Source organism: Seriola dumerili, unplaced genomic scaffold (assembly GCF_002260705.1).
Source record: "Seriola dumerili isolate Sdu_G_001 unplaced genomic scaffold, Sdu_1.0 BDQW01000052.1, whole genome shotgun sequence".
Classification (NCBI taxonomy): domain Eukaryota; kingdom Metazoa; phylum Chordata; class Actinopteri; order Carangiformes; family Carangidae; genus Seriola; species Seriola dumerili.
Genome location: NW_019174307.1, coordinates 4,967,449 through 4,991,887, shown reverse-complemented (window position 1 = coordinate 4,991,887; position 24,439 = coordinate 4,967,449). Strand labels below are relative to the sequence as shown.

General features: G+C 38.6%; 1 protein-coding gene across 1 annotated transcript in view; it reads left to right on the top strand.

Annotated features, from left to right (window-relative positions):
• Positions 1 to 24,439, top strand: part of LOC111218203 (partitioning defective 3 homolog B-like) — a 198,203-nt gene that overhangs the window by 5,791 nt on the left and 167,973 nt on the right. The window contains exon 3 of the mRNA XM_022740380.1: positions 5,251 to 5,352. Coding sequence (XP_022596101.1) covers positions 5,251 to 5,352 — 102 coding nt within the window. The remainder of the gene's footprint in view (positions 1 to 5,250; positions 5,353 to 24,439) is intronic.

Sequence of the window (24,439 nt, the reverse complement as noted above, 5' to 3'; positions counted from 1 at the left end):
GAGGAATGCTGATGAGGCGTGGTCTAACAAGCTGATAAAATCGTAAAAGCATTCAGGCCTCATGCCAGAGCACAGGCAATTATTCCTGAGAGGGAGGGAGGGGCAAGGAGGAGACACGTGCCACCTTCTCTGCAGGACTTTGTTGACCCAGTCTTACACTTCTTCTATTCTGTTCACTTCTGTTCTGTCCTTTTATCATTCTATTCAGATATGCTCTGTTCAAGTCTTATTCTATTCTATTCTATTCTCCCAAGTCAAGAAAGATACAATGGCACATGCTTTTTCAAATTATACAGAAGCCTGACAAGCTTGCTATATAGCCAGATCATTCAAGAATGGATGCCATAGTATGCGGGTTATTCTGGCTAATACATTCTAAAATTGTTAAATTTTACTATTTAACGTGTCATATTAATTATCAAAAGATAATTGCTCACCAGACAGTACAAAAAAGTTAACATGCCCATTATTATGAATGTGACTAGTAGGTAAGATGGTAATGAAATCTGATTTTGAACCATCAAGATAAACAGACTTTGCCTGACAAGATGAGTGAAGGATCAGCTTGTGCCCATCTGAGATGTGGAATGCTGAAATGCTAACAGGCTGAGTAATGGTTACCATGGCACTGCCACTGGCAAGAAAACAAGCTTTGTTACTGCTGGATGATGAGATAGGTCAAGGGACAATGTAACTCAGATTGTTATTTTTCCTCAGAATTAGGTGGTGCGTCAGTATTCATTGTCTCTACAAAATGGCATTTGTCAAGACAGACAGAGGGGCTCCAGCAATAATACTTTATAGTATTGGCATACCTGAAATTATGATAATGCCAGACCTCTAAGTTTTGGCCTAGGACCTAAATTTTTGCCTCAGGTTAAACCTGTTGCTTTATTCAGCTCTGAGTGTGTGAAACAGCTACCTTTTCACTTTTTGTGTAGACAGCAGGTGCTCCAGAGTGTGCTTTAATTGAACCCTGGATCACTGTTTTGCGATGTGCCGAGGTCCACTTCTTTACACAGCCTTCAGTTCGACAGCAGCATGCATACCAAACTATTGTGTCAGCTGGCACACTTGAAAGGCTGCCTGATCAGAGATGAAGAATGGGGGAGCAGTGGGGAGGTATACGCATACCTAACAACACTGAATAATCTACATAGTGTTTTAACTCATTTGTAGATCTTGTCCTGAGAGTCAAATACCTCAAATTGCCTAAGATTATCTGTATTAGTATCAAGCAAAACACTGTATTAAATGCTAATCCCCCTGATTTTCAGATTAGATCAGTGTGTTTACAACTCTTATCTTTAGTCCTACAATATCTAAGTGTCCCTCTAGGTTTTTAAACTCCCAGATTTGGAGGTGCAGGGTTTCTGCAGTTCCCAAAAAATATGTAACACATTATTCATGCACAGCCCATGAATATCAGATTTGATGAGTGCGCGCACAGCTCTTATCTCTCTGCCTCTCCATCTTGTCTTCTTAGCTAATAGCTATATGACTTGCCCACTGTAACAACAGATCATAGGGTGTTGTTGACCTAGAAACAATAGCTGGTCACCAAAGGAATGTTGGATGTTGTTTTTCAAATACCTTTTATCATTGCATTCACTGTTTTTTCTTGCTGCAATTAAAACATACAATCTGATTGTGATTCATGTCTCTTGGCTCACATCTGCACAGTTCACAATGATGTAAAGGAAAGAAAAATCCTAACAATTTAGAAGTTTGAACCAATAAATATTTTGCATGTTTTACAAAAAAATTGATAATCATAATAGTTGTTTGTTAATTTTCTGTCACTTTGCCAATCATTGATCTGTATGTTTTATATTATTTACTTATTTAATAATACTTCATAATGTAATTATTTCCATTATTGATAAAATTGCCATTTTTTTTTCAATTGATTTAATTGTCATTTAGTTTATATTAGTATGTCAAATAATTGTCAAAAATTTTTGTAGCGCTGTATGTGACGTCTTCAAATGTCTTGTTTTGTTCAACCAAATACCGGAAAATACTTGGTTTAGATTATATGACAAATAAAAGCAGGAAATCCTCTTCTTTATGAGCCTTGACCCAGATAATATTTGACATTGTTTCACTACATTTTCTTGAAAAATTACTTTCAGATCTAAATCTGTTGCCATTTATTTATAACATTGTGGTAAAAGCAAATGGCCATTACAATTGAAGGCATCACAAAGTGATGAAAAATCGGTAATTTAATTTGATAGACAGCAACAGATCCTGAAGTGTTTGATTTATAATGATATGAAATGGAGACACACACAACTTTGCATTTGTGATTATGTGATGTAAGAAGCAAACTTATTTAGTTTTTGCTTGATAAATGACTAATATGGCTATTAATTGGAATCAATATTTTTTTGTTACTTGACTACGATAATTATTACACAATAATGCAGCAGCTTCGCAAAAAATAGAAGAAAAGAAAAAATTGTGCTCGAGAGCTAGATTATTAATATCACTAAGGGGGCAAAGCGAGCAAACGGCCCTGAGGCGCTGGGTTTGTCAGTTGGTTTGTTGTAATTTGATCAATTGCTAATTTGTTTGGGACCATAGACCCCTAAGACACAATATTAACTGAAATGAAAACGCAATGTATAGTCTGCTGTGTGAACTGCAGGGGCCCGTAACTCATTTTACTCTAGAGCACCCTAAGGCTTTAATGTGGACATGGTAACCAAAGCAGGGTTTGTTGACATAAGAGACATTTTTCTTAGGATTATTACATCAAACATAATAGTTGTCTGTAAGCAAACCATTGAGAATGTTACCCTTAATACTTCTTTGTGGTCTTGTTCTCTATAAAGACTTAGAACATGGTGGAGTTTATCATGTCTTAGTTATTTGTGTTGTGACTTGCTGTTTGCATGGGGATGATGGATTGAGAATTTGCCAGTAAAGCAGTATATACAGAATATAGAACTATTAGATGTCATTCTGAAGCATGAGTGGTAGTAAAACATGGACTCAGATGCTATGTGCAAAGTCGAGGGCAGAAAAGATACAAAAACATTTACATGACACTAAATTTTCCTTCTGCTAATCACAAAACATTCACATGTGGTTCCCCAGAGTTAATAAGCCTCCAAATCCTGATTGATAGTGCTCAAGGAAGATAAACACTGTGCAAAAGAGAAAATAAAACAATGTAAATGCAATGTTTGAAAATCTCTCTCATACATCTGGCCAGGGTTTCAGCCAAGTCAGTGCTACAATAGAGTTATACAATGAGCAGCAGGAAGAGAGGGCGGAAGAGTGAGAGACAACAGCCAGTCTTGTGTAACAGTGATGGTTGTAAAGCCATTGAAATATTTTTTAACATAATAGAAAAAAAACTATGGACCTAGTCTATATTTAACTAGGCATAAATGCTCTATCTCAAGTAAGCAAACGCATAATTGCATTTATAGTATTTGTAGTTTACTCACATATATCAGCTGGTGCCAGATGGCAGTGAAGGATGACTCATAACACTTACTAATTACTACTAGCCTTATCACACTCACTTAGTACATTTTAAAATATTGACTGGTTTAAATTCCACTTTTTGTTATTTCTAACCCATTAAGAAAAGTTGGAAGAAAAACTGACTTAGACGTTTAGTGTGGTCCAAAAGTCTGTGCCCACTCCTATTCAGATGAATGGGAAAGTGGTCCCCACTGTATATGCAGAGCAGATCTAATACACATTTACTATAACACAATTTGCCTTTTGCCTTAATGAACACAGTTAAGTTGCATGTCCAAAACTCTTATAAGACACCAAAAGTATGTATAGCCAAGCAGCTTGAAACTGTTTCACTTTGTTATTAAAAATTAATGGTATTTCCCCTGCTGGTGTTGATTTGTACTAAAATAAATCAGGAAACAAGATGCATCTCTAACCAGATCTAATGTCTAAATATACAAAGAAACTAACAGAGTTGAGTTTAGTGTAGGAACTGGCATTGACATTGAGACTTGCAGTGATATCCAGGGACACAGTGCGCCGTGCTCCATCTGACACTCTCCCTGATGGGAGTTTTTGAAAAGCACCTGACCCTGAAAGAGTGATTTAATGGAGCACCACTCTGAAGTGTTTCGACTCATACCTCTCCATAGACTGTGTGTGGTTTTGTATGTGTGCGTGTGCATGTGCTTGTGTGCGCAGATGCGTGTGTTGTCTCAATATGTTGTTCAACAACCAGCTCTATGTAGTCAGCTGTCCAGTGCGGTGTTGATGTCATTAATCACAGACCCAACACAGCGGAGAAAGGGAGTGAGGAGGGAGAGAGAAAGGGCCAGGTTGGAGTTGTAATCTGTACAAGGTACCGAGGGAAAGATGTGGAAAATGTGTGGATGAAAGAAACAAAAGAGAGAGCAGAGATGGAAGCGGAGGGGAGGGGAGGGGAGGGAGGGAGTGGGAGACGAACAGAAAGAGCTGCATAAATGAGAAACAAAAAGAAGGAGTTGGTGACCAGTAGAGGAAACCTGTATGGTTGCTCTGTGCTTTGGCTTTATTCTATTTAAGTCTCCATTAAATACAAATTTACATTTCAATGTTGGCCTAAGTGTCCACATCATAATGTATGCTGTTAAACACAAGTTAAGATACAAAGACTTAAAATTTACCTTTTGAATTAAATTAACTAAATCTTAAATACCTTAGCTATCTTGTTGTTAGCATTAATAATAATTCAACATTTCAACAAGATTTTTTAAACTCTGCAGTCACTCTGCACTTGATCTGTGAGATGAAACTGCCTTTTTCCATTGTTTTGTGTTTTTGATTTTACAACTTTGTCCAGTAACCTGTTTCAGTAGGAAATAGATCAGAATGAGCAAGTAAAAGGCTCGACTGTTTTACAGGGATTTTCATCTTGAAATAGAAAGTGAATGGACTAAAGTCAGGTTGGACCACAGTCCTTATTACTGATTAAGAAAATGTCACAGTAAATTACAATAAATGTTTAGTAACAACAGATGCCACCATGTACCATAAATATGATATATAGCCTATGTATCATCATCATTTTTCAAATTTACCATTGAAGCCTATGTGCGTCTGGCTTGATTAATCTGATGATCATGAATAGTGGCACTGACAGTAACAGAGCATTTAGAACTAGACAGACGTTATGTTCATGTACTGTGAATTAGTAGGGAGAGTGATCAGCAGGTGACAGGTCTATTCACATATTAAGTTGTTTATTGACATTAGTTGTGTCCTCTTTCATAGGAAGGAGATTTCCTGGTTCGGACTCACCATGTTGAATACTGTGATGGGGGGATTCTGGACCCTGATGATATTCTCAGTGATCTGGTAGAAGACAAGGACAAGGTAAGAACCTCTCGGAGAGGAGGGGGGGTGTTTCAGTGTTTTCTGTGTGATCCTGCTCTCAGTCTGATAATGTAATTAAAGGTTGAAATTATTTTATTTTCTATTAATTTCACTTCCTGAAATATAAAAACACTGACACTGAACAATTCAGTGGTTTTATGTGACTTGAAGCTGACCACAAACAGCTGTGTAACATTTATCTCCTTAATTAATACCCATGAAGTAGAACTAAAACGTGAGAGGTTAGACTTTAATAGCCATTGTTTAAAATGGCCCGTTTCCTGAATGACCAACAGTCAGCAGACTATACAGACATGCATGTTACTAACCAAATATCCAGCCAGGCCGTCCATGAAGAATAGAGACAAATGCCAGGCAGCTCTTGTTCTCTACACAGATTTGCAAAATGACTGTATTTAAGTCAACCATTTTTATCCTTTAAATCCTTCCTGATGCGTCACATATAATGCATATAATCCTTTTGATTTACACTTATTAATTAGTCACGTAACTGTGAGTGTGTGCAGAAAGGTATATGTGCTTGTACAAAGGTTTGAGTGGGTATCTTGTGTGTGCGTGTGTGTGTGTACTCTTTCATACTATAGAATATTGAGCTGCAGTGGCCTATAAGCCACTCCCTTGGATAGAATATTGCCTCACAAGCAAAATTCAAAAAGGGAAATGGTTTTAACTTGCCTGTAGCGTTAGGCAGTGTCATTAGCAATTCACTTTTGGAGACTTTGCAAACTCAATCCATATATTCCCCGTTTTTCTTGTTTTTCCCCTGAGGAATGTGTCATTTTTCATTTTCCCCTTTGGAAAGTCTTGTGTTTTTTCATACCCTCTCATAGACTCTGGCATTATTAGAATGTGATAAATGGCCCAGATTAAGGGCTTTTTAAACCATGGCTTAGGACCTTAAACGAATCTTGAGCCCTCTCTTGGTGGCTCTGCACATTAAAACAGCATCAACGTGTTTTAATGAGTCCATGTCCTATGGTGAACTGAATTCTTAATTTAGGTCATAGCTAGTAAAACTTGAGGAACCTACCGGCTAGAAAATGTAATGTACAGTACATTTCCCTGTCCTTGGCTCATACTGTATGCCTTTAAGGATGTATAAATACTGCAGGATTTATTGAAGATTCTCTGAACTAATTAAGAACAAAGTTGCCTTAGTTGGCAATTTCTCTTGGGGCTGTAAGAGCCTCTGAGAAGAAATGATCACTCTGTGATCACTCTCTCCCTCTAACCCGGACTCAAGCCTCAGTTAGTGTCAAAATAAGCACTGTTGGTTCATGGTTCAAATCTTGAGTTTTAGGGTTACATTTCGTAAGCAAGACATTTTTGTCTTTGGGAGTCTAGCTACAGCTAAATGAAAAATTAATTTTGTGTTTCTGCCTGACATGGTTAACACAGAAATCCTGCAGAAAAGTGACTGAGAACTATCTTCACAGCAAACAAATTCCCACATGACATTTTAGAAATATTTATAGCTCATTGTTTTCTCTGCTGGATGAGTTTTCCTGATGAGCTCTCAGATGTCTCAAACTGGGGGGGGGGGGGTTACATGACACAGTAAACCTCAGCCCAGGGGCCGTATGACTCAGTGACAGGAGCAATAACAGAGTCAGAAGACCAGCACCTGACCGAAGGGATTGCTATTATGAGAGCCTGTTGCCATGGATTTGTGGAGATTCAGAGAGCAGCGTGCACTGGACCCACAGCTGGCTAGTTGCCACTCGCCCTGTGTCACTGTGATCTTGTTTGTAGTGTGTAGTGTCAATTTTTTATGTGGAGGTGTTACAGTCTGGAGTTGCACCCCCAGACAGTCACTGTAGCATGGGGAGTGTACTGCTCTGGTTTTATAGCCACAAAGTCTCTGGTTTGCAAAAAGATTTATTGTTTGATCTTATAGGCTAAAGCTTAGTTTGTGTCCAAAATGATTTCCTATTTGCAAAATAGTGAATTACATTTTATTTGAGTGCATGAAGACTGTGTATGTTTATCCACTATAGTCACCTCAAAAATTCCACAATGGAACAAATATACGAAGTGCCCATGGTGTATACACTACTTTTTGCTAACAATCCCACAATGCAATGCTGTATATTTTATAGATTTGAAATTAACAGTCAAGCGACACAATACATTCATTTGCTACACCTGTCAGTGATGTCAGTGATAGTGTCTGAACTCTCAGTTTACTGCTCACAATAGTCATTTATTGAATGTCTATTATAGTGGAGTGAGTGAGGGTTTTTATAGCACATGGAACAGCATAATTCTAAATCTCACATATCAGACCTATCAAAGGCAAAAGTATTGAATGATTTCAGGCTTCATTGATTATTTTTGTTTTTTATTTATTTATTTTTTCCACATTGGCGCAGCAGAACTGTGGCATTCATTTTCAGTTGTGTCCACCTTAACTCTCCTTTTAACTCTGGTTTGGTGTTCTTCAACTCCTGAGGAAAATGTCCAGCTGAAAGATGCTGAAACGTTCTGGAGAGCTTAGGGGAACAGTGACCTATGACCGAAATGCTACACTGCCCTTTCATTGTGAACAGGACTGAGGAAGCATTTAGCGAACAGTTGATGTCGGAAAAGGAGAAGTACATCAGTCTGGTGATGATTAGATAAGCTTTGGATCATTTGAATAGTAAAGCTGGTTTAGCAGGTTTCTATGTCGAGGCTGACGTTGTAGTGACTGTAACTTCATGTGTTTGTGTGTGTGTGTATAAAGATATATGCTGTATTTATTGACAGGTGTTTTGCATCGTTTGTCTCCAATATGTCCTGAGCTCTTCCAACGGGATAGTAGTATCCTCTTTTTGTTAACATCCTGTGAATTCAGTGAAACTGTACAAAACATACCTTTGGAGCTCAAAACCAAATATAAACGCACATGTGTACCACAAAATACACATTTTCATACCGGGATCAAATACAGTGCCACAAACTAATTCCCCAAAACACACATATGGTGAGACTCACACACATAGAGAAATAAACCGTACAGAATGATATCCAGCAATACACACTTCTGAGCACCAGAGATTGCATATGAAATGAAAGTGTGAAATATTCATTGGATTCTGAGGCAAGGCTCTCATAGTATTACTGAGCTGAGATGAATAAATGGCTTCTAATCCCAGATGAGTGTTTTACTGCAGGCGGACTCAGACTGCCTGGCTTTAGGTTTATAACCACAAAGAAAACAGAGAAGATTTTTGAGGTCTGCTGAAGATGGAGCAGAGGTCAGAAATACAGTTTCAAAAATCCATTTCTGAAATATATAGTCGTGATGCATTTTGAGAGAGAGTGCTCAAATTTATGAACCAACATTGGTTCCAAACAGCTTAAAGTGCTATTACAGCAAACAAAAGCACAGTAGCACAGCATGTTAAAAGATCACCAACAGTCCAGCTTGTCAGTCAAGTTCAGTTTGAAATAAAATAGATGACAAGTTCCAAGTCTTAACTTTAATTTGAGTAGTTTTACATTAGTATAGAAAGAACTGTAAGTTATGCAAAATGAAGTAATTGGACAGATAAACATCAACTCAAACAAAATCACCATATTTAATATTTTGTGAAAAATCCTTTGCAGTCAATGACTGAAGTCTTCTACCCATAGACTAGAGCAGACACTTTGTCTCTTTACTGGTGATGCTCTCCCAGGCCTCTTGCTTGTAGAGGAGCCTCTCTTAGTTTAGTCTGGTCTTCAGCAAATGGAATGCAGCTCAATTGGATTGAGATCAGATGACTGATTTGGCCAGTCAAAAATGTTCCACCTCTTGACCCTGTGAAGCTCTTTGGTTACTTTGGCCGCATGTTTAGGATCGTTGTCTTGCTAAATTATGAAATCTCAACCTGGCAACCAGGCCTTTCTGTTTTTGAGGCTTACCAGGGTGAAACTGAGGTTACGGTCATAGAGTTTTCTCTTCATTGACAAGGAAATATTGACACTTACATCCTGGAGATCATTCTTGACTTTCTCTGCAGTCATAAATGGGTTCTTCTTCACAATGCAAATGGATCTTCCACTCATCCAGAACCATGGTAACTGTTTTGTGCATGAACTAATACTGAAACAACACACAGCTACCAAAGAAAATTTAAGTATCCAAGTGTCCAATTACTTTTGAACCCTTCCAGTTTGGATACTGTTTGTTAAAAGGGCTGTAATTGAAATAGCTGAAGCATAGAACCCGAAGAGCAAAAAATGTGTAAGTGTCCAAATACTTACAGTCTGGACTGTATATTCCTTTTGTAGGAAATTCCTAGAGGAAAGTTGCACCTCTTCTCTTCTTCTGCAGTTTTTTTTTCTGCAGCGCCCTTCATGATGTGCTGATTATGACACAGCATTACTGCATTGGCGTATTGCCGCAACTACAGTCACAAATGACAGAAATCAACAGAGTGAAACGCTTGTTGGAAAATAACCTGAAGTGGCTGCCTTGTAATTTTCTTTGCAGGAAAAACCCTGATAACAAAATTAAAAAAAAAGTGAAGGGCTCTGAATACTTTCTGAATACACTGTAATGTGGCACACTTACATACAAACATACTCTAAACTCCACTCCAAATTCAGAATTAAAAAAAACAAGAATACAATTAAAGAAGGTGACATCAGTTGAAAAATAATTTGAGGAAACGTTTTGTGAGTGTGGTTTGCAAGTTTACCTTTCGACCACCACCCACTCACCTCCGCCCCCATCTCTTTCTCCATTACCCTAATGTTTCCCTCGCATGTTGTTTTTCAATCCCACTCGCAGCTTTATGCCAAAGAAAATGAAAAGTAAGCAAGAAATATGGATTCCCATCAGCATTTTCAATGTAGCTGGAAGTGTAATTCCTAATGTATTTTTCTTGTAGGTATTGCAGAAAGAGCCTTACAGAGACCAGGGTTTGTCGAGGAGGTTAACTGGTAATGGAGAGAGAGGGGAGAGAAACACTGTTGCTTTGTATGATATTGCTGTTTGTTCCGGGACATTAATATCACCTACACTTGATCAATCACTCTCTCTCTCTCTCCCTCCTCCCTCTCTCTCTCTCTCTCTCTCTCTCTCTCTCACACACACACACACACACACACACACACACACACACACACACACACACACACACACGCACACGCACAAACACAGCATGCGTCCCTGTGCACACATCAGTGTTAAAGATGAATATTCTTCATCAAGCACGCACACACATGATCACAGCAAGCATCCATTTACAGTACCCCTCACTCTTTTCTTTACTGTTACACACAACACATAGCCAAGTGTGTGCATGAGTGTGTTCATATGTAGTGCTTTGCTCATACAGCAAGCTTAATATTATTGATCAGTGTAGAGAAGTCTAATTAAAAAACTACAATCTGTCACAGACCATGGAACAGCCAGTTGAACTTTTGTTGTTTTAACACTTTCTAGATACAGACAAACACTCACACAGAAACACAAACACACACACACACACACACACACACACACACACACACACACACACACACACACACACACACACACACACACACACACACACACACACACACATATATATGCAAAATTATAAAATGTGATTATGTCTGGTAATTTCACCTGCTTAGAAACAAACATTTAAAGAAAACCTCTATGGACAGACTAATGGAACACAGGCTTGTTGGGAAGTAGGGCAGCTCTCTGTGAGCTCGCTGGGCTTTGATCATGGGTAATTGTGCCAATCATTATTTATCCTATTGATTGATGGACACACACATGCACAGAACCTCACTGGGTGGCTTGAATATTTTTCCCTCCTTATTCAGATGTAGCATTTTACCAAGACAAACTATTGATTCCTCTTCTAGCAAAATGGTTCTATTCATGCTCAGTGAATTTACTTCACTTTCTTTTTCCACAGTATTAGTATTCACAACACAAGATGTACAATGTGTAAAATGAAGATGGATCTTTACAGTAAATACCTGATTCTGATAACCTGAGTTGAGGTATTAGGAGTCAGTGTTGGTAGATTTATATTTTGTTATATCATTTAAAAAATAATAATTGACACTGTACTGCTCCTTACATTCAGTGCCATGGAAACTTTCTTCTATCCTTCTTCAGATCTGCTCTTGAATAACTTTTTCACCGATTATTTTTTTTTAGTTTATTAACACAAAAACCTGGCATGAATATCAGAAGAAACAGGGGCTTGTGATATCTCTGGTGTTCCTGGGCTTCTTCAGTAGGCACCTCCACAGAGAAATTTAGTCCATTTTGACCTATAATTCCACAATAGTGTCATTTGCTGGAGAACTGTTTGTAAGTTGTCTCGTAAATCCTGTTAAAATACACTTTGAATTGATCAAACTCAAAGCATGTCTGGCGATTATACTGTCTGTCTGTCTGATGAGATGAAACAACCTCAAACGGTCTGACTTGGAGACATTAAGATAGACAGTTGGTGGACTCAAGCCAACTCAATGGGCAGTCCATTGTGTGTGTGTGTGTGTGTTTGTGTACGTGTTAGTTTTCCAGTCAGCCGAAATCGTTTTCTGGAAAAGACAATCAGGCCAACAGTTCATATCTCTGTTTTGTTAATATATAAATAATGCTCTTTCTCTCTTTCCCTGACTTTCTTTTTGTCCTTTTGACTTTCTGTGTTTTGGCCCATGTTGCCATGGCACGGTGTTGTGGATGGTAGGAGCAGGGTGAGGATAGAGTGGCATTCATACAGACAGTATCCATTGTGTTGGCATAGAGCTTAAAATGTAAGATAGGTTTAAAATGTGCAAGGTTGATAAACTTTATATATTTATGAAAGAAGAGATGATTAGACCTTATATTTAGAAAAGAGGTGATGAAGAAACTGAACACACATCAGGCCATGGTGTGAGGCAGTCACACCAGGCTATCAAACTGTGGTAAATCAGCACATGCTGAGGAAGTGTCTGCCTCCGAGGAAGTGAAATATAACCTGCTTTGTTTGGCTCTAAATGAAGTTAACTTCTTCTTGTCTTTATCTGAATGTCTTACTCTGGCCTTCATTTTAATGAAAGGTTGGAGATGAGCCAAAAATTTGTAATTGCCCTCGTCTGAATGTCTTTTATTATTTTTGATTTTATTATTTAAATAAAAAATCTCTTTTCCACCCCTCACAAATCTAATCCTTTGAAATGATTTATCAGCTGGTTAAACCTAAATTAAAATAATTAAAGGTCACTACAACACCAGAGTCATTAACAAAGTAGCCAAACCTCTGATAATGAGGAAATTATTCAGAGCAGGTTCCATGTTATCAGCGGGCCCTTCCTTCCCTTCTGTGCTCTTTCACTCTACAGTTCTCAATATCCATGATCACGAATGCTTTGCTGATCAGTGGTAAATAACACAAGCTGCTGCTGCTCACAGATGCAGCTCTGTGAAACATGCTCAATTATGTCCGTCTTTCAGCCTGAGCTCTGCCTTTGTAACTTGCAGCATCCACAAACATTAATGATATATTTGCTAGATGTGATAGTTCCTGATACAGATGAATCAATTAAAGGCTTACGAAAATGTTCGTTTAGCAAGTATGAGTGAGAAATGATAATGTGGTGCTGCTGCACAATTTGTTGAGCTATACACGTACACATACACACATAAATACACATGCAAAAGCAATTTGGCCAAATTAATGTTGCATCATTTACAGATTAATTGCTGTCACCATTGTGTTAACTTGCAATAGCATTTATATTGGAGCTTGAATATAATCGTTTAGCTATTCATCATAAGCGATTATTTAAGTCTAACTTTTTATATGGCAATTAAGTGTCAGTCTAATAGCAATAGTTTGGGTCAAGTTCAAATATGGTTGTTTCTTGTCACATGTCAGTGTATGTGCTTTAGATATGTATGCAACTTGTAGTATGGATTTGGCAAACTGTTCCAAGGTGACAGACTAATTTAGGAGAACATTTTTCAGTGAAAACTGTTGAAAGACATTGAATTTGGTCAAAGAATTGACCGTCCAGTATATCATTACATTTTTTTTTTATTATGTCTGGTTGACATATTGTCTCTGCAGGCTTAACCTATAGTACTTTACAGTAGAGCTGAACAATTAATCGCAATATTATCAAAGTTGCAATATCCATATCACGGGAGCTAAAATTTTTTTGGTAAAGGTAAAATATGTCACAACATACCTTTTTATAAATGTAATATAAATGCATTGTGGTACTGCATAGATGCTCTGGCTGGCATCATATTCATATTCTACAGATGTATGGGAGCATGCTTGTTTGGTATAGACCTCAGCACAAATAACGTCATCATAATTTTTAGATTTTTTTTTCAGTGAAAATGAAATACAAAAATGACTATTCCCATTAAAATCATGACGCATATCACCGTTGCAATATCTGTCAAAGTAATTGCAATATGATTTTTTGCCACATCGTTGCCACAACTCTACAATAGGCATAGGATATTAAATGAATTGACAAGAACACAGTGCACGTGGACGAGACACATGATAGTGGAAATGATGAGAACCAGAGAGCTAAATAAAGGAAAGTAGTGGCCACAGGTCAACAGGGCTGAGGCAAAGAAATGACATGGCATACAGAATGTCCAGTGTATTTACAACTTACAATTTTCATTGATTTTGTCAGAAATCGTGCTGTAATCGCAAAGTGTATGTTGTTAAAACAGTGACATGGGATATATGGATATGAATGGAGCGGCAAAGACAGAGACACAAGGAAAGGAAAGCACAGGTAGAGGTGGGTATCGGGATGAGCCCCTAATGCAGAATAAGGGGAAAAATATGACAAGCTTGTACTGTAACAGTTTCTCCCCATTGGAGATCTTTTGCTCTTTTTACCCCTCTGACTTACAAAGTACATAAGCCTGCTCTTTAGCCTTTCCAACCCTCTTTTGCTTCCTCTCTCCTCTTCTTCCTCCTCCTCCTCCTCAACTTCTCATCCAGCTTTCCCACTGCTGTACATTTCATGTCCCTCCTCCCCCATCTCTCGCTCTCCTTTCCCTTTCCATCTCTTCTCTTTCTCCTCTCTCCCCTTCTCACCAGCTTAGCTCTGTCATTTTTAGGGAGAAAACACAAGCCAGTCAGAATGAGGCAATTATGACCCTGTTGGAAGGGTTATTATGCATAATGCCCCATAATCCTCCTCTACAGTTTTCATCATAATTGACATGTACATTAAGTCTGTGCAGCGTATACTTGCTGACAGAAACTTTGCCAGCACCAGCCTCAGCCCTGGTTTTGAAAGTGACACACACACACACACACACACACACACACACACACACACACACACACACACACACACACACACACACACAGAGACACAAAGCTGTGTTTAAAGTATTGATTCATAAAGATGATGCAGTTGCAATGTGATTATTCATAGCTGCTTATTCTGGCGTGACCAGATAATGAAGACAATAGACACCCGACATACAAGCAGTATTTGATTGGGTTCTTAGGTACAACATGCTGTGTAAGTTGCGTGTTTGTGCATTAAGGTGGTTGATGATAAGGTTCTTATAGCATTTTGCGTGTGTCTGTGCGTGTTGGTGGTTAACATGTCGACATTAATTGAACCATGACCCAGATCAAAAAAATGAGACTTGAAAGGGATTAGATAAACATGCAGACATATTGAGGAGCAGCGATTTGTGTGGGTGGCCTCTGACACAGTCCACATTTAATCATGACATTTTAATCCCAAGCAATTTAACGAAAACCTGATGGTTAAATGAAGCAGACAGGCATCCAACAAATCTCATTGTTCACCTTCAACCTATGTGTTAAGCTTGATAATCATATTAGTGTTGTGTAAAGTGTTAATAAATGATTTTTTTTTTTATAGCTTTGCCAATATCATTAAGTCTTGCTGGTATTGTTTTCCTGCACTTTAGTAATGAGCAAGTTTTAATGCAAATTTTTTTATTAAAGAATGAATTCTCCATTTCCACTTCCCAGTCCCATAACAGCCATATTATTATTTATTTATTTAGGCTTGACCACAGCCTCAGTCCATCTAATGAAAAGCTTATCTATTCAAGAGGTATGTTTTCTGTTGATATTTTGCACACTGTCTTTGATGTGATTATAGATTATAGCTTAGTTTAAGTTAACCAGAGTTCCAAGGTGTCTGGTAATGGCGCTTGTGTTTGCACCAGACCTTATATCTAAACTCTAGTATAAAACTGAATTAAGTTATAAAATTCTGCTGCGGTGAAATACTTCTATTTCACGGGCATGCTACATTTCTTCAAAATGTATAAGCCACATTGGTCTCTAACCTTTCAGGAACGTTTTAGATAAATACAGATAAAATACAAATATTGTCAAAACGTGATCTTTTTTCTATAGTCTTCCTGCTGTTTTTTCAGCCTGTCCTAATCATATTTATCAGTATATCAGTCAGGGCCACTGAGTTCAGACGTATTTTCCTTTTGACGTGTGATGTCAGCTTGAAAAGGTTAAGTGAATGAACAGGAAGGACAAATATTCATTCACTCGTGTTTCTCACCTATGCCCACACACACACACACACACACACACACACACACACACACACACACACACACACACACACACACACACACACACACACACAATGTGGTCACATAATACTAACTGTTTTCTAGCCACCTTTGACCCCTCAGCCCTTCATATGAAGTGGCCCACTGGAGAGAACAATATTGACCTTCCACTAAAGAAAGCAGTGGTGCTTATTGCTTTCACACATTGCACTGGTTTCATTTACTGGGTATCCTGGTGTGTGGGTGTGCATATACACAGATGCTTAATTATAAAGAGGTGGGATATGTATTAGACTGGCTTGTGTTTCTTGGGGTGTACTTTTGAGTGTGATTGAAAAGGTGTGCGTTGTTGGGTTATTTGTATACATTAGTCTGTTTTTTTTTTACACAATACTCATTCAGTCATTCAGAACTGCTAAATTATCTTATCAGCTTTAATGAAACACAGTAAAGTAAGTGACTAGAGAATGGGAAGTAGGGCTGTCCCAAACGATTATTCTTTAAACGATTAATCTAGCGATTATTTTTTCGATTATTTGACTAATCTAACGATTATTTTTTTTATTAACCTAACCGTAATTTTATTGCAATTATTTTCCAGTTACTCATTTCAACAATTTGCCCCGTCCAACACACACACACACACAAAAAAAAACATTTTTAACATTTCAATATTTATTAAAACATTTCTTAAACACCACCATGAGCTCTTTATGTGCTTGTGTATGACTGTCGTGTTAGAGTGATATGCCAGATGCACTTTGCAGAGTCTGCAGACTACCGCACTGTTGGTGTCAAGATTAAAGTATTCCCAAACTTTGGAGGACCGCGTGCGAGCCTTTTTTGCCGCGGGTTGCTCCACACGCTCCGTCGTACTGCTGGTAGATGCCGCCATGTTGTTCAAATAGATTACACAGACGCAAATCATTCACGTAGTCAATGACTTCAATTACGTCACTGCGTTGTCCCAGCCCTTGCGCTGCGCGTGTATCCGGGTAAACCAAAGACGATGGATATAAACGGTCCCATTAGAGAGTTCCGGTTTTGTTCTATGAACATTTACCCTGTGTGGTTTTACACGACGCGTCGACACTAAAATTTCACGTCAAATAATTTTTATAATCGACAACGTCGATTACGTCGGATAATCGTCCCAGCCCTAATGGGAAGTGACAGAACTGAGTGTAAGCCAGGTGACACCAAGTGGAATAACTGGCACAGGCTGGAACACTGTTCTAAAATGATATAAGAGTGCAAGTCAGAAGTTGTGTTTAGGTCCGGGTTTTTCAGGTCAAGAACAAACACTCTGAAATGATGGTAAAAAGTTTTTCTTATAAACATCATTACAGCATGATGTGACCTTGTAACATGGTGTCAGCAAGCAGCATATGAAAAGGAGAATTCAGGTTTTTTCACCAGTTCATTTTCTCTCATTAAACGAATGTGTACCAGCCTGCTATGGACACTGTTTTCAGCAAGTGGATGCCATGGCATAATGGTCCAAACCACTAAATAGACATAAATGTTGGCGTGTGTGTGTGTGTGTGTGTGTGTTTATGTGTGTTTATGTGTGTTTATGTGTGTGTATTGTTGTCACAATCTCCAGTGGTTCTAACATAAACGTTAGTACTTGTTCTTCCTAGTCCTTCAAAAGGGTATAAGAGCCATAAAGTCTCCTGCCTGTGCACTGTAGGTGTGACTCAGATACCATTTCTTCATTTTCCTTATGTAACCTGACATTTTTCATTATATAGTAATCATATGTGTTCGTTTTCAGTGATGGGTTGTCTTGTGTGTGTGTGTGTGTGAGCAGGTGTATCTTGTAGTCCTTGAGAAGGGTAGAGGGACCATAAACCTTCTCTTCAGGTGGTGGGATCTCAGCTATTAGCCGAATTGTGAATTATATTTGATGAGGCTATGGCCTCATTGTTAAATTGCAGGACACTGACACATATATCAGTCTACATTGACAGTCAACATATATTAACAGAGCGCCCTTTACTATATGTGCATACTGTATGTACATGTGTGGCTGAACTAGGTTGTATCTTCTGCTGAGATTTACAGTGAGAGAATGGGGGTTTCTTTGGTCTTAAATCTTATTCGTCCGTAAACCTTAATGGAGGCCGTACTTTGTGTGTGTGTCTGTGTTTGTGTGTTTGTGTGTTTGTGTGTTTGTGTGTTTGTGTGTGTGTGTGTGTGTGTGTGTGTGTGTGTGTGTGTGTGTGTGTGTGTGTGTGTGTGTTGAATCATGTGTGCAATGAGCTCTTTATGTGTGTGTGATTTCAGTGAATCACCTGTCAAAATGCTGTTGACACTCACCCCCTCTCAGTGTATCGTTCTCTTTAACACACACCCATACACACACACACATCAAACCACATAACTCATTGAGAGCACAATGACTTCAAATGTAACCCTTAATGCCACATAGCCGCATATGTTACAGACATGTCATGTTTCACTTGATCACACACACAGATGGGTAATACAATATCACTCGTGTGGCACATTTTGAATAGGCCCGTAATGTTCCATTAGTTTGATTGCTTACAACCCGTCACACTTGATGGGTAGAAACAATAAAATCGGAATATACAAAACTCAATTAAATGGCTGTTTTTATGTGTTAATTTAATGGTTTAATTTTAATATTGTTCATTTACGACACAAGTGATGTGAGTAGATGGTTTCACTTAGACACAGATACATAGAGAAGAAAGCTCCACACAAAAATATACTTCTGCTTAAACACACACACACACACACACACACACACACACACACACACACACACACTCGTCAAAAGCAGTGGAGTGGAATAATGGACAAGGCGATGGAATAGTGGGCAGATTTTATCATTCACACACTCTAAACCACCAGCCATCTGCTAAATGCACACATTTTTGACGTTGTGACTGTGGGTGTGTGTGTGTGTGTGTGTACATGTGTGCACACGTACACACATGTGAATGGATCGGTGTAATTCTTTGAAAGCTTGGACGAACACTCATCATGTTAAACTGGCTGAAACAGTTAATCCATCTGTGCAGTCTAATTCAAACAGAACTATGTATCTTCCTTCAAAGTGACAAATTAATAGGAAAAAAAACACAAAACACATTTACCTGACGTGTGTTAATAACATTGGCATATAGTGTGTACAAACCAATGCATGATAAAAATGTGAACAAACCTGTAGCTGTGTAGTTAATATATTAATGTGTGCTGTTGATTTAATGATCATAATATAATGATCTTTTTTTTATTTCCTTTCTTATTTTGGTGTAAATTTGCTGATTATGTATAAAACTACTAAAAGTATGATAAATGTTTAAAAAATGACATAAAAAGTATTTTTTTGAATCATAAGTTGGTAATGCGTTTGCCCCTCATCAGAGAATAAAGAATAAAAAAGCAACTTAAAAATTGCAGTGTCTGTCATGACAGCCTCAAACATTACAATGAGCTCCTCATTTAAGATACATGGGGGCTGCATTTTTCCAATTAATGGGAATTTTTCCTAAAGGTCATCCAGGCTTGGCTCATGTATCATTATCTCTGTGTTACGTAGAGAGGTTGCTCATTACGACAGGATAAAGAGGAGACAACAGTGAGATCTCAGCCATAATGAACCTAAATGCTCCCTCTCACCTTCACTTCATCCCTCTGTTCTACCCATCCTCCACTCAACTCTTCCTCTTTACAGTAATTATCCTATCTGCACTCATTCCCTCTGTACTCTCTTCATACTCTTTCCTGGCTTTTTGTGCCACCTTTCAATCTGTCAACCATTTGCCCTCACACTTACTCCCTTTACACTCTTACTGTGTCTTAGTAAACACTGCCTGTCAAGCTACTTACAATGAACCCATATACACTCCTTTCCTCGCCATATTTTCCCAGCTAACATCAGTCTTTGTCTCTTTCTTCTCTCCGGTATTTGGCTCCTCTCACTTTATCTCTTTTGATTGATTCTCTGGAGTCTTCTACCTGTCTTTAGTAATGCTTGGGCCTCCTCCTCTCCACTTCCCCCCACCCCATTTCTTCACCTTCACCACTTACGTCTTTCTCTCACCCTTTCCTCTAATGAATCCAATAATTTTGGAGTCACACCTTAGCGTTCAAGCATGTGTGTGTGTGTGTGGACCCTTCATTTGTCAAAGGCACATACAGATTTGATCCAGACCTGATACATATGTTGACCCTTAGCCAGGAACCACGGGGGTTAATTGAGTAATGGCGTTTGTGAGAGGGGGAGAGGATACTTGGAGGGAGGATGAGACAAAAAGCCAGAGAGAGAGCATTAAGAGAGCGAGAGCGAGACAGATAGCTGTAATTTGTAAGAGCATATGAAAGGAGGAGAAGCGGGAGGGTGCAAGAGAGAAAGGGGTTAATTGCAAGAGTGAATAAAATGAAAGTCAGGGGGAGGCTGGCAATTAAAGAATTGTGGAAGAGAGGGTGAAATAAAGACAAATGTTGGGTTAATGGTGACAATGTGTGAGATGGGCACCAGGTGACAGCATGAGGCAGCCAAGCAGCAGAATATGGAAGATTGATTTTAAGCAAAAAGAGAAGGGGTTAACAGAGTGATTGAAATGAAACAGAGAGAGAGAGAGAGAGAGAGAGAGAGAGAGAGAGAGAGAGAGAGAGAGAGAGACAGGTAGGGTGAAAAGAGAAGGGTTAATTATGAGTATAATAAACGATGAAGCCTGTAGTCTTCATGGAGCTTGGCTCTTAATTAAGAAAACACATCTGCACCTGGGACCCACCAAGAATAGATGGATACATGATACTGCATGAAATTGTGTGTGTGTGTTACTAATTGTTATTGTTATGAAGTCCGTGTCCTGGTGGATTCATTGTGCTGATGAATTCTCTTAATGAAGTGCCTGAAGGTGGGGTTTGCTGGGGATGGACTAACTAAATGGCCAGATGACTAAGCATTGGTCCATCATATGCCTGTGTGTTGGTCTGAATGTGTAGACAGACACAAATACCGTGTAAGTACTGTACATAAACAGAGAATATATTCATATGTAAATACACAATGGCATAAATAAATCTTTAAATTAAAAAAATAGGTTAATGTACAAGAGAACATTAACATTGTCATGTCAATGAATTGTCTAAAACCGGACTGTTTTTTGGTTGCACCATTAGCATGTCAAGTTAATGAAAGATTTCCAGACTTCCTGATAAAGATGAACTTCTTTTCATCCTAAGGATCTTGCATGCTGTGGCCTAGAGAAAAGAACCGATTGCTCTTGAAATGTGAGATCATAAGAAAGAATTTCATTCAAAATGTAATTTTTTTGTATGAGAACAGTCAAATCCACTGCAATTATGACAGCGTGCAGATTTGTATGGAGGAAAAAACAGGTAGTTTGAAAGTCTCTTAAATTAAACCTCTGAAGACCTGCCAGTCTCATACTGTAGTTCATTATGATTACACCGAGAGAGCATAATTTGCTGCTTGATCTAATAACTTAAAAGGCTCAAGTCAGAGCCATCTAAATCTTTGAAGGTATTATGCATTTTACTGCAGCAAGCCTCAGGCTGTTTCAAGAAAATGTGTTAAAATCTACCTGAGTGATCGTGGGCTAGTTCTAAACTTCCTTTCCTATGGCAGTGTGTAATCTGTATTAAGGTGGACTGTCCCTTTGAGTACACAACATTTAGTGTTGAGATGGATTTGATTCATGGTCTTGTGAGTAGATGATACGATCTGTTAGGAAGACTAATGTAATCACTCTGTGTTGGCCATGAGCTTTACTCCTCACCTCAATCACAGAGATATTAGAAGGACCATATCCTTTTAAAAAGAAAAGCTTCTCTGTGTAGCTACTACGTGTGTGTGTGTGTGTGTGTGTGTGCGCGCGCGTTTGCGTGCGTTCAAGAGAGTTTTTCATTTGTGCATGCGTGTTGTCATCACACACGCACAAATGCACACAAAGCTACCAGCAGTTAGGAGAAAGATTTACATACATTGACAGAGTAATGTGCTGGGCGGCGAGAGCTTTATAAAGAGTGAACCTGTCCCTGAATGTGTGAGTGATGATAACAGGCTCATTTAATTGCCTAACCCCTACACACAAACACACACACACACACACACACACACACACACACACACACACACACACACACACACACACACACATACACACTCACAGATCATCAGCTTCGTGAGTAGGTGCCACATAATTTCTGTCATTCACCTTGAGGAGGTGGTGGTAAGACAGCATGATGGAGCACTGGGAGAAATTAAGTAAAAGACTAAGAGTCAGTCAGCAAGAGTGAGAAATGCAACCAAAGCTAATTAAAAGGTCAGAAGTGTTTGGAGGAGCTTTCACTTTTTTGTAGACAGACGGAAATTCACTTAAACACAAACCAAAGTAAATTTTTTGTGGGGCTGCATCTTGGCAATTAACGTTCCAGGTTTTTTGCAAGGCAGGAAGTTAATACAAAATTCTTTGTCATACAATTTATACCTTTTTTGCCAAAAATTTTCAGGGATGGCAGTCAGCTCCGGTTAGCGAGTGGGGCTGCGCCTAAAGTAAGACAGCAGACATCGCTGAAGATGTAATAAATATCACAATCCTCTACACTGAAGTTACAACAACACCACACCGAGCGAGCGAGTGAGTGAGAGAGAGAGAGAGAGAGAGAGAGAGGGGGAGAGAGAGAGAAGATAGTGCTAACTGCTAAGCTAAAGTAACTAGCAGATCTGCATGTAAACAACTACTGAGTTAGAGAAAGTCGCTAAAAGGAGCAGAGACCTCTGAGTCCTGGAGCAGAACTAGTGTAAGTTTAAATGTACAGCAGGTAGTTAGACACTGTAATAACAGCAAGAAAGAAATCAGCAACATTAACTGTGTTCAGACAGAGCAGCAATATAATCTACCAACAACAGAAATTGACCAGCGATGGGACACCACACTGACGTCACTGACACAGAGCTGACAAAGGTCTGGGTGTGATTTTGGCTCTGCAAACCTCACAAACGACTGTTATTTGTGAAAAGACTGTAACTCCTATCAGAACCATGAGTGGACCATGACCGGCACAAGACCTTTGTGTGCTTTGGTGTTTCTAGAGCCAAAAATGTGGACACAGGAGCGTGTTACAAAAAATGTCACGGCCGATGGGAGAGGTGGAGGGTACTCCCATCGCTTCGAGGCACATGTTGAAATTCTGTAAGTCTCTGTGCTAAGGTAGACACATTCTGTGAAACAAGACGAATTTATCTACTATTGAGGAAGCCATGATGTATGTAGATTGAAATATGTGGCTGTATAGATATATATAGAGTCAGAAGTTAGTGGGTGAGTTACAGCATAGAAGGTCAGTTGAGTTTTTAAATTAAATAAATTACATACTTATGCTGCAGTTCTGACCAGTCATAGACTTAAACTAGGTTCATTCATGATTCCTACATATTTGTAATGAATGGGATGTGTTTAATTTGTAACAACAAAACAAAATCTCCTTGACAGCAAACTGATACAAAAACAAGCTTCTCTGATCTAGCAACCAAGGATGTGTTAGCATTTCTATGTATTGTTTTATGTTTTTTTTTTTTGTGTTTTTTTAAGTCTCTTAGTATGTACAGTATGTTGAACATAACAAATATTAGCATGTTACACTTGTTTGTGCATCCATCAAGTACTGCTAGGCAAATATTACCATTAGAGACACACACACACACAGACACACACACACACGCGCACACACACACACGGTCTTTCACTGCTTCCCATCTCTCCCTTTATAAGCATCTGCAGACACTAATGAATAGACTGGGTGTAGTTACACAGCTCCACATAGGAGGAGATAAAAACATAATTTAGGTCAAACTGTATCTGCTCTTGAGTCTGGAGTCCAAGGGAACTCCCCTTACTCCTCAAAAAACATGTCATTTCTCTGTCTCTCTTTCCGTCTATCTGATTGACTTACTTTCCATCCATCTGTCATTATGTCTGTTCATGTTTCTTTCCAACTCTTTGTGTCACTATACATTTAGGAAATTGAAGAACAATATGAGTCATTGACAAGGAATCAAAAAAATGTTGAATAGGATGGTGTCTTTTGGTAAATATCCTTCGTCAGCGAGCAAACTGGCAACAGTATTGAAACAATCACAACATAGTTGTTGACAGTATATTACCCTCATTGTGAAACAGTTTTTTTTTTTTTTTTCCTTATCTGTGCAAATTCTTATGATGCCAAGAGCATCCTATCTAGACTTGGCATATACACATATGAGATGTTCACATGCATTTGATGGTTGTTTGATCATCCAATATTGTAGTCACTAGTGACATTTGACGAAGACAAAGTGAACATAAATATGCCGAAAAACTGTTGTTCCTCCAATCAGTCTGGCCAATTACAATTGTAGAAATAACAGCATGAACATCTGTAAGATATACTGGCCTCCAATGAAGTGTCCTTGCCATAAATACTGCATTAGTGAAGTGCTTAATATGTGATTTAGCTTTGCAATTGTAGCTGCTGTTTAGAAGATACTGACTGAAC